At 39.7% G+C, this 11,733-nt stretch overlaps 1 protein-coding gene across 1 annotated transcript; it reads right to left on the bottom strand.

Moving 5' to 3' along the window:
• Positions 1-7,539: 7,539 nt before the first annotated feature.
• LOC129112830 (decorin) lies at positions 7,540-10,583 on the bottom strand. The gene is made up of 3 exons (XM_054625064.1): positions 10,517-10,583; positions 10,129-10,231; positions 7,540-8,638 (listed from the first exon to the last, which is right to left on the bottom strand). Exons 1-3 carry the CDS (start codon positions 10,581-10,583, stop codon positions 7,540-7,542), a joined length of 1,269 nt encoding a protein of 422 aa, XP_054481039.1.
• Positions 10,584-11,733: the final 1,150 nt, after the last annotated feature.

Raw genomic sequence — 11,733 nt, 5'->3', positions numbered from 1 at the left:
ACAGCAAGTACACAGTGCATCATGTTATCAGGAGTGTCTTGTTAATTTATCTTTCTCTTTACAAGAAGAGAGATGTAATGGCCAAATTGGAAAATTGAACAAAATAAGCAACTTGAAATAGCACAGTATCATCTGCATAAAGATGTATTTGAATAATCTTGCATCTTATAAACTGTAATTGTTGAACAGCACAGGAACAAAAAATTCTGAAAAACAGAACTTGGAATTTGGTCAAAGGCTATTACAGGTCTCTTCAATCCAAATTTTGGAGAAAAGTACTACACTCAGTAACATTTGATGGAGATAGACAAAGAAGAAAGGATCCAAGTTGCCCTCATAATGATGAGAGAACAGAAACGGTTGGCTCCATGCACGTACAGTAATTTCTATTTGCAGGAGTCCCTGTGCAAACAGTCTCAAACAAATGACCAGCAACAGGAAAAATCTGTTGAACGCTAAACAGATATTGTTTAGCTTTCAACAGAGTCGGCATATTTAAGACATGGTAGGTTGGTAGATAACTTTGTCTGATGTTTATATGATCTATAACATGTAAATTGTGCAACCCACAAAACAGTTAGGTTACAGTTTTAATAGAGTAGCAAAGTAGGAAACAACTTAATTCCACTCAATAGTGAAATGTAAAGAATCTCTGATTTCCATTCAACAGTAGCAGTTATTGTCTTTTTTTCTCTGTATGGCTCATTCAAATGTTTCTAATGAGAAGCTACTTACACTAATGTGCTCTGCTTGAATCGGGCGTAGAAGCAAGATGAGCTGTGAGGAACCCTCATACGGTAGGCCCCCTTGTGGAGCCCCTGAATAACAGAGTGAACATGTGTACAACGAGTGCATGTGAGTGTGTGTGTGTGTGTGTGTGTGTGTGTGTGTGTGTGTGTGTGTGTGTGTGTGTGTGTGTGTGTGTGTGTGTGTGTGTGTGTGTGTGTATAATAGCAGTATAGAGGCTTCACTGCATATCGTCATAAAATGTGAGTTTATGTAGATTTATATGCAAAACTGAACAAATTCACAAGTATGCCATTCCGGTAAATGTGCTTGTTCAAAAATGCTTACTGCTGCATGTGTGTATGTGTTGTCAGTGCAGGTCCAGACCAGGAGCAGATGATGGGCTGCATACAGTGTGTGTGTGTGTGTGTGTGTGTGTGTGTGTGTGTGTGTGTGTGTGTGTGTGTGTGTGTGTGTGTGTGTGTGTGTGTGTGTGTGTGTGTGTGTGTTGAGGTCCCCCTGGCTCCCATGGTTTCTCTCTCTATCCCCTCCTCCCTCTCATTCTCCCCTCCCCCTGTTCCTCCTTTCCTTCTCCGTTTCACCCCCTTCTCTCGGCTAACTCAAGCGCCACCTCCCTCTCACACATGCAATAGCACTCTGCTCCGTGTCCGAGGCAGCCAGCCATTTTAACCCTTCACACAGACTTTTTATATCCTCGTGAGATTGAGTTTGAGTTTCAGAGGAGAATGAGGGCATTGTGGTCAATCCTAACTTTGGAGATCGGGTTTAAGGTTGGAGTTAAGATTAGGCTGGCCTTGATTTAAGGTTCAAGGTTAAATTGGCTGAGATAGCTGGGTTAAGGGTTTGGGTTGGACTGAAAGTAGTCAGGCGGTCAGAGCAGTACAGTAAGAGTGTGTGAAAGAGAAGAAGAGGGACACAGATGTGCACAGATCCTAATACACAGCAAAGTTGCATCTGTATGTGTGTGTCTTTCCTACAACTGTGTTCAATTACTCTATGTGAAAAAGAACAGCCACAAATTATATCCTGCCAATCACAAATGTAATTTTATCATATCAACTTCCCATTTATATGTTTTCTATAAAATGATTGCTGTAATTTGTGAAACTTTTAGCAAAGTTTCACTCAGTTGCGTCTTAGAATCGCAGTCAAGCCATGATACAGGTCAACAAATTTATAGAGATATTTTAAACAACTGTCCAGCTCCTGATGAATCATGGAAGGAGGGCTCCAAGATTAATAAATATCAGAACAGGAACGACAGCTGAATAGTATCACAACTGTGTTTGTCTGGCTGGCTCAAATGTAGGGTGCGGTTTAATATCCTGTTCCCTCTGTTCTTTTTTGTCTTCCTCCTTTTCCGTAGAGATTCCTGTAAGAATGTGGTCAGCATTACGACAAATTAATCTTGAAAGGGCTCGAATTGTGTGTCTTCAGCTTACACCCTTTTGCGGTTTGAGTGAATTGTTCACATTACAGAGAATTGCAAAATGAAAAATACATTATATTATATATATATAAAAAAATACTTTACTTTTAATGATAGTTTGGATAGTAAAAAACAGCAACACTCTTTGTACAGTCAGGCAAAGAAACAACCCACAGAAAGACAAGAATGCCAAGTATTACCACTTCATAGACTCTGAAGAGCTGTACCATCTCCTTCCATGAAGACGAGTGATGGTTGATTAATGGCAATGTGGTTTTGGCTCAACATTATATCGGATTGAGTTGCCTTATAAGTCTGAGTCAAATATAGAATCAGAAAAGGCAATGTTTTTTTTCCACGAAAGACCAAGAAAGAATAAAAGTTGACATTAAGTGTGACCAGCACAGTTTACTCGTGGACAGGTGATACAAACTGAAGTAGGGTGGCAGTGAACAAACTACTACTAATCCTGCAAACCTCTTTTTGGGATCAGCTTAACTATCAGACAGCGTCCAGCACAGGGTTCAGAGCTACACAAATAAATTCACCATCTGCCAAACTACTTAAAATGAGCACTTGGGTTCAGGCTGTGTCAAGGGAGCAGTTCACATGATCATTACGTATGTGACTCCCACGCACACACGTGAATGGATACACAATCTTATAATGATTGAGTGTAAAGCAGAAAATATGCAAAAGGTAAAAAATTAAAAAAAAGAGAGCGAAAGAGAGAGAGAGAGGAGAAACAAAGAGGGGAGGAGGGTTTACACTGGGTCCAGGTAGACATGTGGTGTTGTGATACGGGGTCAGGGTCCTGCTGGACCGTAGGGAGGTGCTGGTGAGCTCCCTGCCCAGCCGAAGCTCTTCCCTTCTGGACACGTGCTGAGCAAGTAAAGCCTGGATCCATCCCTCAAAAAGTGCTCCCTCCCTCCTCCCCTTCACTCTCTCTCTCTCTCTCCGTCTTTACTCCCCCTCCTCCTGCTCCAGGTCCTATGGGTGCAGTGCCACGTCGCTGAGTGAACTTATTAGAGTGAGCAAGAGAGGGGGAGAAAAAAAAGGGCGAAAAAGTGCTAAGCACCTCCATTTGGGCCAACGCATTTTCTCCTCTTCAGCCTTCCTTTTGCTTCATTTTGCGTTTCTTTTGTCGTTTTTTTTTCCAGCCTTGTGATTAATTTGAATGCTCTTCAGTATTTCAGAAAATAAGTCCACAAAATATTTCTTTCTCTGTGAAACTCTTATGACTCATGCCTGTGTGCGTGAGTGCTTGCTTTCTTGAGTTTCCAGGTTGGTGTGAGCTTTTAAATATCTATTTATAAATACTTTTGTGTATTTGTTTCCCAATGAGATAAATTTCCTGAGGCATTTGTTTTTTTTAATGCCACACTTTCTGATATAGCAACTGGAAAAGAGCCAGATTCAAGCTTATAAAATGTTCTGTACTTCATTTCAAACCATAAAAACAGAGGTGGCGTGCATCAAAACTATTTTCTTATACATTATCTCCATCTAGTGGATATTTTGTAAACAACACATTTACATTTTACAACTAAGTCTTTAATATTGGCATGTTTATAGAGACCTAACTGCATGAGAGTTCTGTGAGAGAAAATGCGTGAGCTGTACTCGTAAATAAAGTTAGTCTTGGCAATAAAAACTGTACATTCAATTCTTCTTTATTCATATAGGCACTCCAATACTTTCGTATCCCTCAGTTATTTCTCTTTAAACCTCTGTATTATACATTTTACCTTGCAGATTTATAGAGAGTTGTTTAACTTGCAAAATTGACTGGATTTAATAATAGACAATTAAGGTTTTTATTTGTCTCATGTGTGTAATCTTGTCACCACGTTTGATAATGTTTGTTCCACACCGTCGTTCCTTCATTTGACATTGCGCAGATCCTCCAGTTAATGACGCTCTTGTTCTCATGTGCATCCTCCAGGGAATCATTGCTGCACAAACACGGTGGAAAAAAACAACAACCTTGACCGACTTGTTTATGGAAAATGGTGAAAATGCTCTGCAGTGGGACATTTTGGCCAGTGTCCATTTATCAACATGGGAAAACTGAATTTGGAACTTTAAACTTTACACTTCTGCCAGGTAGTTTTATCCACTATTTTACTGGTGGCTAAATGGCATAGGGGTTGAGGGTACAAACAAAAACTAAAATAAAAACCAACTTGAGAAAAGCTCAAACAGCAAATTTGTTGAGAAATGATTTCAGACCAACAGTTAGTGTAGTTTGTGGTACTTTCCAATGTACTCATTATAAAAGGGTAAACACCTCTTTGACTTTTTCTTAAACCTCATTCTGAACCCCAACCTGCTGAGTCTCTTGACTGTTGAGGACATTTGATAGATTTAACTGAGCAGGATGATTAAATTCTCTGAAATGTTTGAGGGTGAAACCGTCTCAGAAGATCTAAGAGAAATGCACCTATTTTAGTGAGTCAGAGGGGTGAACTCTTGTAGTTTTCATTCTGTGCATCAGAGTTTTGAGACATATTCACATCTTCAAGAAGGCAAAAACCCACGCAAAGCATTTGCACAACCAAAATAGAGTGCTGGACAGGTGATTCCAGTCAGTGAGCTCACATGGTAATCAGCATGGACATAGAAGTAGAGTCTACAGACAGGGTATTCAAAAAGAATCCAGCATCCATATGTCCACTAAAGTTGTAAGAACTTGCAAATGCAAAATATAAAATCACAAAGTAAGAAATATAAAATTAAACGATTGTATATACATCTGAGTTCCGACATTCAGCAACAACACACACACACACACACACACGCAAACGCACACACACAATCCATGCTTTAGTTAAGAAATAACTAAGATCATTTTAAGATATTTAAACATTAAAGTCTCAGGGTCTCAAACTGTTTCTATAAAGTTCTTTGTCCTTGTGAATTTACAAATTAAATGAAAACTCGTCCTCTGTGATTTTCAACGCAGTTCTTTTCTTAACACAAGGACAAAAACTTTTTTCAACTTTTTGGCAATTGGCTGTAAAATATGTAATTGTCTTTTGCAATGTTATTTTAACTCTACTGTTTCCTTGAAGCTTTTTCTCAGCTCAAAACTGTCTTTACTCCACATTAAATATTGTATATCCGACTTTGCTGTATTTCTGTATTATTCTGTAAACTTACTTCTTAATTAATGTGTGCATCCAGATGTTTTTCCACTTGACCATTTTAACTCTGTGATTTTCTTTTGTTAGTTTGCTATTTCCTACAATGTGGACACATGGCTGATGGAACACTCTATGGACTTTACTTCTATGTTCAAGCTGGTAGTTCACTGATTGGAATCATCTGTCTTATGCTCTATATAAATCACTCAGGAGTGTTGCGCAGGCTTTTCTGAACAAAGCAATATGCGGGCGGAACTTTGAAAGACAAAAACAAAAAATCCCCAATCTAGAAACTCTTCTGCAGCAGCACCCATCTTTTTGAAGCTCAGTCTTCTTTTTGTTTACAGAAAAAGCTTAAACACATAAACTTATTATTAAGCCTCAGATGTGTGTCTGTTGTCCAGCTTTTGCAATGTAACCACCAGCAGATCTTGTTTCACCATGTACGATTAAAGAACTTTATTTAATTCACATCAAGTTGACAATATTTACACTAAAACATCAAGTCACATATAGGGTTTATGGGGTGATAGCAATCAATGAGCTCATATGGACATAATATGAACACAGACCTAGTAAAAGGAGAAAAAGGTGCAACATTCACATTCACATTCTAAGAACTTTACATATCTGGATAAGTTATTGGATAAGTTACTGGATAGGAACTTCACTTTCACATAAAGTTTACAATATTCAAACCATGTGAATGTGTTTATATATATGTGAATTATGTATGACTGCAAGCAATTTTCCCCAAAAATGCATTGTCCCTGTGTTATGAAAAAATAACCTAAAATACTTTAAATATGCTTGAGAGCGAAACACTCTCTCACATCAACATGTTAATTATTTTGCCAAAGTGCGAGCAGCATCCCTTCCTGTTGGTGGAAGTGCAGATAGAAACCCTAAACCCATCTGAAATTCACCTTTTTTGCTGAGAAAAGAAAAGATAAAACTCACGTCCTTTTCCACACCATCCACGTCTTATTCTAAGCACTCTTAATTACATTTTCTGTCAAATGATTTAAATATATATGGGATGGATTAAATATATAAAATAAAGATGATGATGATGTGTCTATGATAACCCATCTCATGCAAGTTTCTACAAATGCTGCTGCAATGAATTTGTAAACAAATGGAAAACAAAATGTTGCCTGGAAGTTATTCTTAATGGTTCTGTTTTGGAAAATGGTCATGAGAAAACCACCAGCAAAGTCCATAATGGATCACAGAAACGTGGTTACTGGTATCTTAGTTAGACTTTTCCTTTGTTCTCCAACCCTAAAGACATGTTGGGAAAAAGTCTGTGAGAACTAACGTCATAAAAGCAGCCAAACAATAAGGCTTGGGTGGGTTATACACAATAAATTTAACTTCATACACAATATATCTTTTACTCCATTGGTGCGTTTCACCACGTATTGGATGAGCTTTACGAAGTACCATAAAAATGCATATATTTAAGTCCTAGCAGCTTTTCTGGTTCCAGACATTGGAATCTGCTCACTCCAGCGAGTTCTAGTCGACTGATTGGGTGGCATCGTGACATGAAACAGCGGTTCCTCCATTAAACAGTAATCACCAATAAGCGCAACGGGGTGACTAATGGATAGCCAATCAGCGCCAGAGGCAGGACTAACGATGTTGTCAGCTGTGCGCTGGAACATAAGAGTAATAATGGAGATGACTACAGACAACATCAAGGCTGTTCTAAATTAATCTACAGTACTGAACAGAACTCTGCTTTGATGTCTGGGAAAATGCATTTTCTACATATATCGTACTGCTATGAGATGCTGGGTTGAGACTCTGGTCGAATTACCCCGATATCTCCAAAATCGCTCACTCATGGTCTCTCTTTTGCATTCATTTTACACATAAGGCATGTCTTCTCAATATTGCCCAACATCGTAGGTTGTTTTTTAAGGTTGTTTTTTTATTCTCTTTTAACTCGCTCCTCTGCAATCTTAAAACCAAGTAAAGTGTAGTTGTCATGGCAAGACATTACCTGGCAACATAAATTGATGTAACATTCAGGTGGATACATTGGTCTCTAGTGATTGGTTGGCGGTAATAGAACCACCCACCCCCTAATGGAAATTGACAAGAGTTGAGGAAATGTCAGACTGAAGACTGAAACTAGGTGTAACAAGTTAAGAATTTAGTCTGATATCAGGCGACCTAGCATCAGGATTGTTTGTATCGCTTGAAGGTTCAGTAAAAGTGCACCACCTGGAATCCCCGTAAGCACCTGAAAGCCTGAGCATCCAACTTCCCCATATCGATTAAGTTGTGTTCCAACTGCACTCGTACAAGCCCACTGAGACTCACTTTTTTATTGCCCCAGCAGAAAGCATCACGAGGCACTGATTGGATCTTGTTGTGGTTGAGTGCTACCGAGTGCAGAGCCTCTGGCAGCTGCCTGGGCACCTGGCGCAAGCTGTTGTGACACAGGTCCAACTGGTGCAGAACGGGCAATGTCCTGAATGCCCCTGGAGCCACTTTGAAGACTTTATTTCTTGCTAAACCCAAGTGCTCGAGGTTTTTCAGGGTGCCAAAAGCCGCTTTCTTTACGGAAGATATGAGGTTGCCCTCCAGATTTAGAGTTTTCAGTGAGTGGGGAAGGTGTCGTGGCACTTGTTTTAGTCTGTTACCCTCCAAGTTGAGGCTTTCCAAGTGGGTCGCATTGAGAAAGGAGTCCTTGAGTAGGCCCTTGCTAGTAAGTCTGTTTGTACTCAAATCTAAAACCACCAGCTCTGATATCCCATTGAAGACTCCTCCACGGAAGTGCTCAATGAGGTTCCCTTTGAGGTAGAGCTCCTTGATGGACAGTGGTAAGCCCAGAGGAACCGATGTTAACTGGTTGTGATCCAAGTTCAGGGTGCGCAGGTTGTACAAAGGAGAGAGCACTGCACTGGGAAGAGATTCAGATCCATTCCCCAGGCTGTTGTTGCTGAGGCTCAAAACCAAGAGGCCGGGGCAACGGGCCCAGGCTGCCTCAGACACCACACTCAGACGGTTATTGTCCAAACGAAGCTCCTCCAGAGACAATGGAAGATCAGTTGGAACGTTGTCTAGGAGGTTCCTATCCAGGTAGAGGCGCTTCAGAGCCGGGATCCCCTCAAAGGCCCCCTCGACGGAAACATCTGTGAGCCGATTGTTGCTAAACACAAGGAACTCCATAGAGACGTATTCACTGAGCAGGTCCAGCTGGATGGTGTTGATGAGGTTATTCATGAGGAGGATGTAGCGGGCATTATAGGGAATACCATAAGGGACCCTGTCCACGCCTTTGTCCGAGCACTGGACCACTCTGGAATACGATACACAACGAGAATAAGTGTTTTTGTATGTTATCGATCTAACTCTCTGCAAGAAAGTACATGTCAAACTATCAATTTCATGTTCTTTTACCATTAACATTTTAGTCTGAAAGTAAAAATGTATTTATTATCTGTTTCTGTAGTTGAGCTGCTGCAACACCCGAATTTCCCCATGGGGATCAATAAAGGAATATAATAATAATAAAATGACCAAAGAAAATATCCAGGGTTCAAGGCTGCATCTTAAAGTCGCTAGTCTGACTGTTCAAAAGCCCAAAATATTATATAAAACAGAAATAATTCTCAAATTGGAAAACATAATATCAACAAATCTCTCGCCTGGCTAACAAATTAATCGACTATTAATTCAATTTAGTCTGATAATTACCTTCCATAGCAGGCACATTCAGGAGGACAGTAGTCATCCTTAAAGTAAGGAAAGTGCGTTGGCTTGATGACCTTCTTCTTCTTTGATGGCTTTTGGGTTTTATTGTCTTTTTTCCTCTTCTTTTCCTTGGTCTTCTTGGTGATCTTATTTTGACTACTTCTGTTGAGTTTTGTTGGCCTTATTGAAGGTGTTTTGGAAGTTGTCAGCCGTGGTCTGGCTGAAGGTTTGGTCAGTTGTGGTTGAGGAGGAGATGCTTTAATTCGCCTCACTGATAGTTTGGTGTCATTTTTCAGTTCGACTGTTTTGGTCTGAGTCAAGCTTGGTTTAGGCTCGACCATGGGATTATTTTCATTTGATTTCGTCATAGGATTTGGCTCTTCGGTTATAAACGTTGGTTCTTTGGGTTTTGGCGTTGCCACTTGCACCTTGGGGATATAGTCAGTCATGTATTTTGGTTGAACAACGGTGGTCTGTACGTCCTGCCGTGCAGGTTTAAACAATATATTTTTGACCATGATATTCTCTAAATGTGGGCTAGCCTTAACTTCCAGTTCATTCAACTCACCAGGAAGCACTGTTGAGACTGAGATGTGATTGATTGTTGTGGGATTGGGCGGAGAGACAGACGGAGGGAAGAAATTAGGACTAACTTTGGCGTTAGGGAAGGGAGGGTGAGATGAGTCATGTGACTGGGGGACATTATAATGATGAACTGGAGGAGGAGAACCTGGAGGATTTTGAGACTGGGTGATAATTTGAATTGTGGCAGGAATCACTAATTCTTCCCCCATCTGAGTAGAGGATGTGCTTAAAGGAGGCGCGAGATCGCTAACTACCATGTGATCTTCCTTTTCTCCATTTCCTCCTTTCTCTTTCCCATTTCCTTGATTTACAGTTAACATCTTTTCCCCTCGAGTCGCTTCATGAAGAATAATTCCTGCAACCAACCTGCTCTCTCTTTCCTCTTCCTCTTTTTCTTGCTTCAGTTTATCCATTTGATTACTTTTCTTATTCTCTTTTTTCCATGCATTATGACTATTGACTGTTTTTATCGTGTCTTTTAGGATAGCTTTTACTGTCTCCTCATTTAACTCTGTTTTCTCTTCTACTGGTATGGAATCATCTCCCTGATGCTGATTCCTCATCTCAGACAGGTGGTCTCTGTCCAGCCCAGCTATCTGGGTGACTTCCAATCCTACGGTTCAACACAGAGAGCAACCACTTAGATAGTTCACTTAGGTACCAGTCACAAATCCTGCAAATATTAAACAGTATTTTTCTTAATACAGAAAATAAAACCAAGTGGCTAACAAGTGACAACAACAGTCTACATTCCCTTTGAAATGCTCATGAAATCATGAGCATGCAAGTGTTTATGACGTTTGTAGGAATGTGATAATTAGGAAGAGATTATATCTTAATATACAAGTACATTTACTTGGATGCTTTACATGACAAACATGCCTGATGTTACACTTACCCGGTTGCAACACATATGAATATCCGGAAACTGTGAGGAGCAAAAGCAGCAGCGTGGGCACTTCCATTGTATCTGTTGAAAGGCATGACAAAAAAAAAAAAAAAAAGGTAATATATAAAGAATGAGCTTGTAAAGGACAACATTTTCGGGAACGAAATATCTTTTTAAAGCCATCCTTCAGATACTTTTTGACTTCACTCTTGCTGTTTCGGGCCTTTGAACAACTTGAAAAACATACTTAACATTATCAGCTTGATATTTCATGACGTTACTTTTTTTTTTATTGCCGTAAAGCAGGGTTAATACAATTCATCGGCTCTTTATCTGTGAATGATGTTTCTAGTATTATTTTCTCAGCAGTACCCATCCCAAATAAGTCTATTTGGATTTCTGTTGTTAGTCTTTTATTACAGTTTGTTCATAATCAGCTCTGTGATCTTTTATGCATAATGTCAAACATATATTTTTGTGTATTTATATGACTTCAAAAGGAATATATATATTTTTTTTCAGACAAAGCCCAAATGACATTTCATAGATAAAATATATCCTAAGCTTATTTGATGTAAGAATTATTCATGGTAATTTCTATATTTTGTCACATACATCAATTGTGAAAGCTCAGTTTGAGTCAAAGTGAAGGGTTACCACTTAAATACTTACATACATGCTCAAAAGAAACAAAAAAGATTTTTAGCAATTATTACCTTTAAATAAACACCAGTGTGGGTAGTAAATCCAACGTCCAACAAAAGCACAAGTTAAAAGACGTTAGTATACATTATTCAGCTGGATTTGTGAGAGTTGCTTACCTGCAGCCTCCTTTTTATATGTCAAATCTGAGTTCCTGCATTTGTCCAGTTTACCCTTTACCTGCCTCTCCGTACGGACTGAGAGAGTCCAGAAGAGATGGTTGCAACCTTTGAACCGCACACAGATGACTTTAATGATAGTGTGGCCTTCTCTGTATGGAGAGTTTTCACACACACACTCTAGCTGAGACGCAGGTAATAACTCCTCAAATGCCTTTATCTGGAAGAGGATTGTCACACTTACCCTCAACGTCAGAGGAATCTGAAGGATCAATAGCGGGAAAGACGGGCGACTTTAGGGGAAGAGGGGTCAGAGGTGACGGTTGGGTTTTTACAGTGGCTACTGTTTGCTCCACTGTGGGGAGACATTTACATCCCAGTGCTTATATGAGGGTGACAAGTAGC

The sequence above is a fragment of the Anoplopoma fimbria genome, chromosome 23 (genome assembly GCF_027596085.1).
Source record: "Anoplopoma fimbria isolate UVic2021 breed Golden Eagle Sablefish chromosome 23, Afim_UVic_2022, whole genome shotgun sequence".
Taxonomy (NCBI): Eukaryota; Metazoa; Chordata; class Actinopteri; order Perciformes; family Anoplopomatidae; genus Anoplopoma; species Anoplopoma fimbria.
This window is presented reverse-complemented; position numbering and strand designations above follow the sequence as displayed.

Excerpts from the sequence above, each read along its gene's own strand:
- LOC129112830 (XM_054625064.1), bottom strand. The coding sequence starts at position 10,583 with ATGGAAGTGCCCACGCTGCTGCTTTTGCTCCTCACAGTTTCCGGATAT. Across the intron at positions 10,232-10,516 it reads TTCATATGTGTTGCAACCGG|GATTGGAAGTCACCCAGATA; the intron begins GTAAGTGTAACA and ends GTTGAACCGTAG. Across the intron at positions 8,639-10,128 it reads CCAGTAGAAGAGAAAACAGA|AGTGGTCCAGTGCTCGGACA; the intron begins GTTAAATGAGGA and ends ATCGTATTCCAG.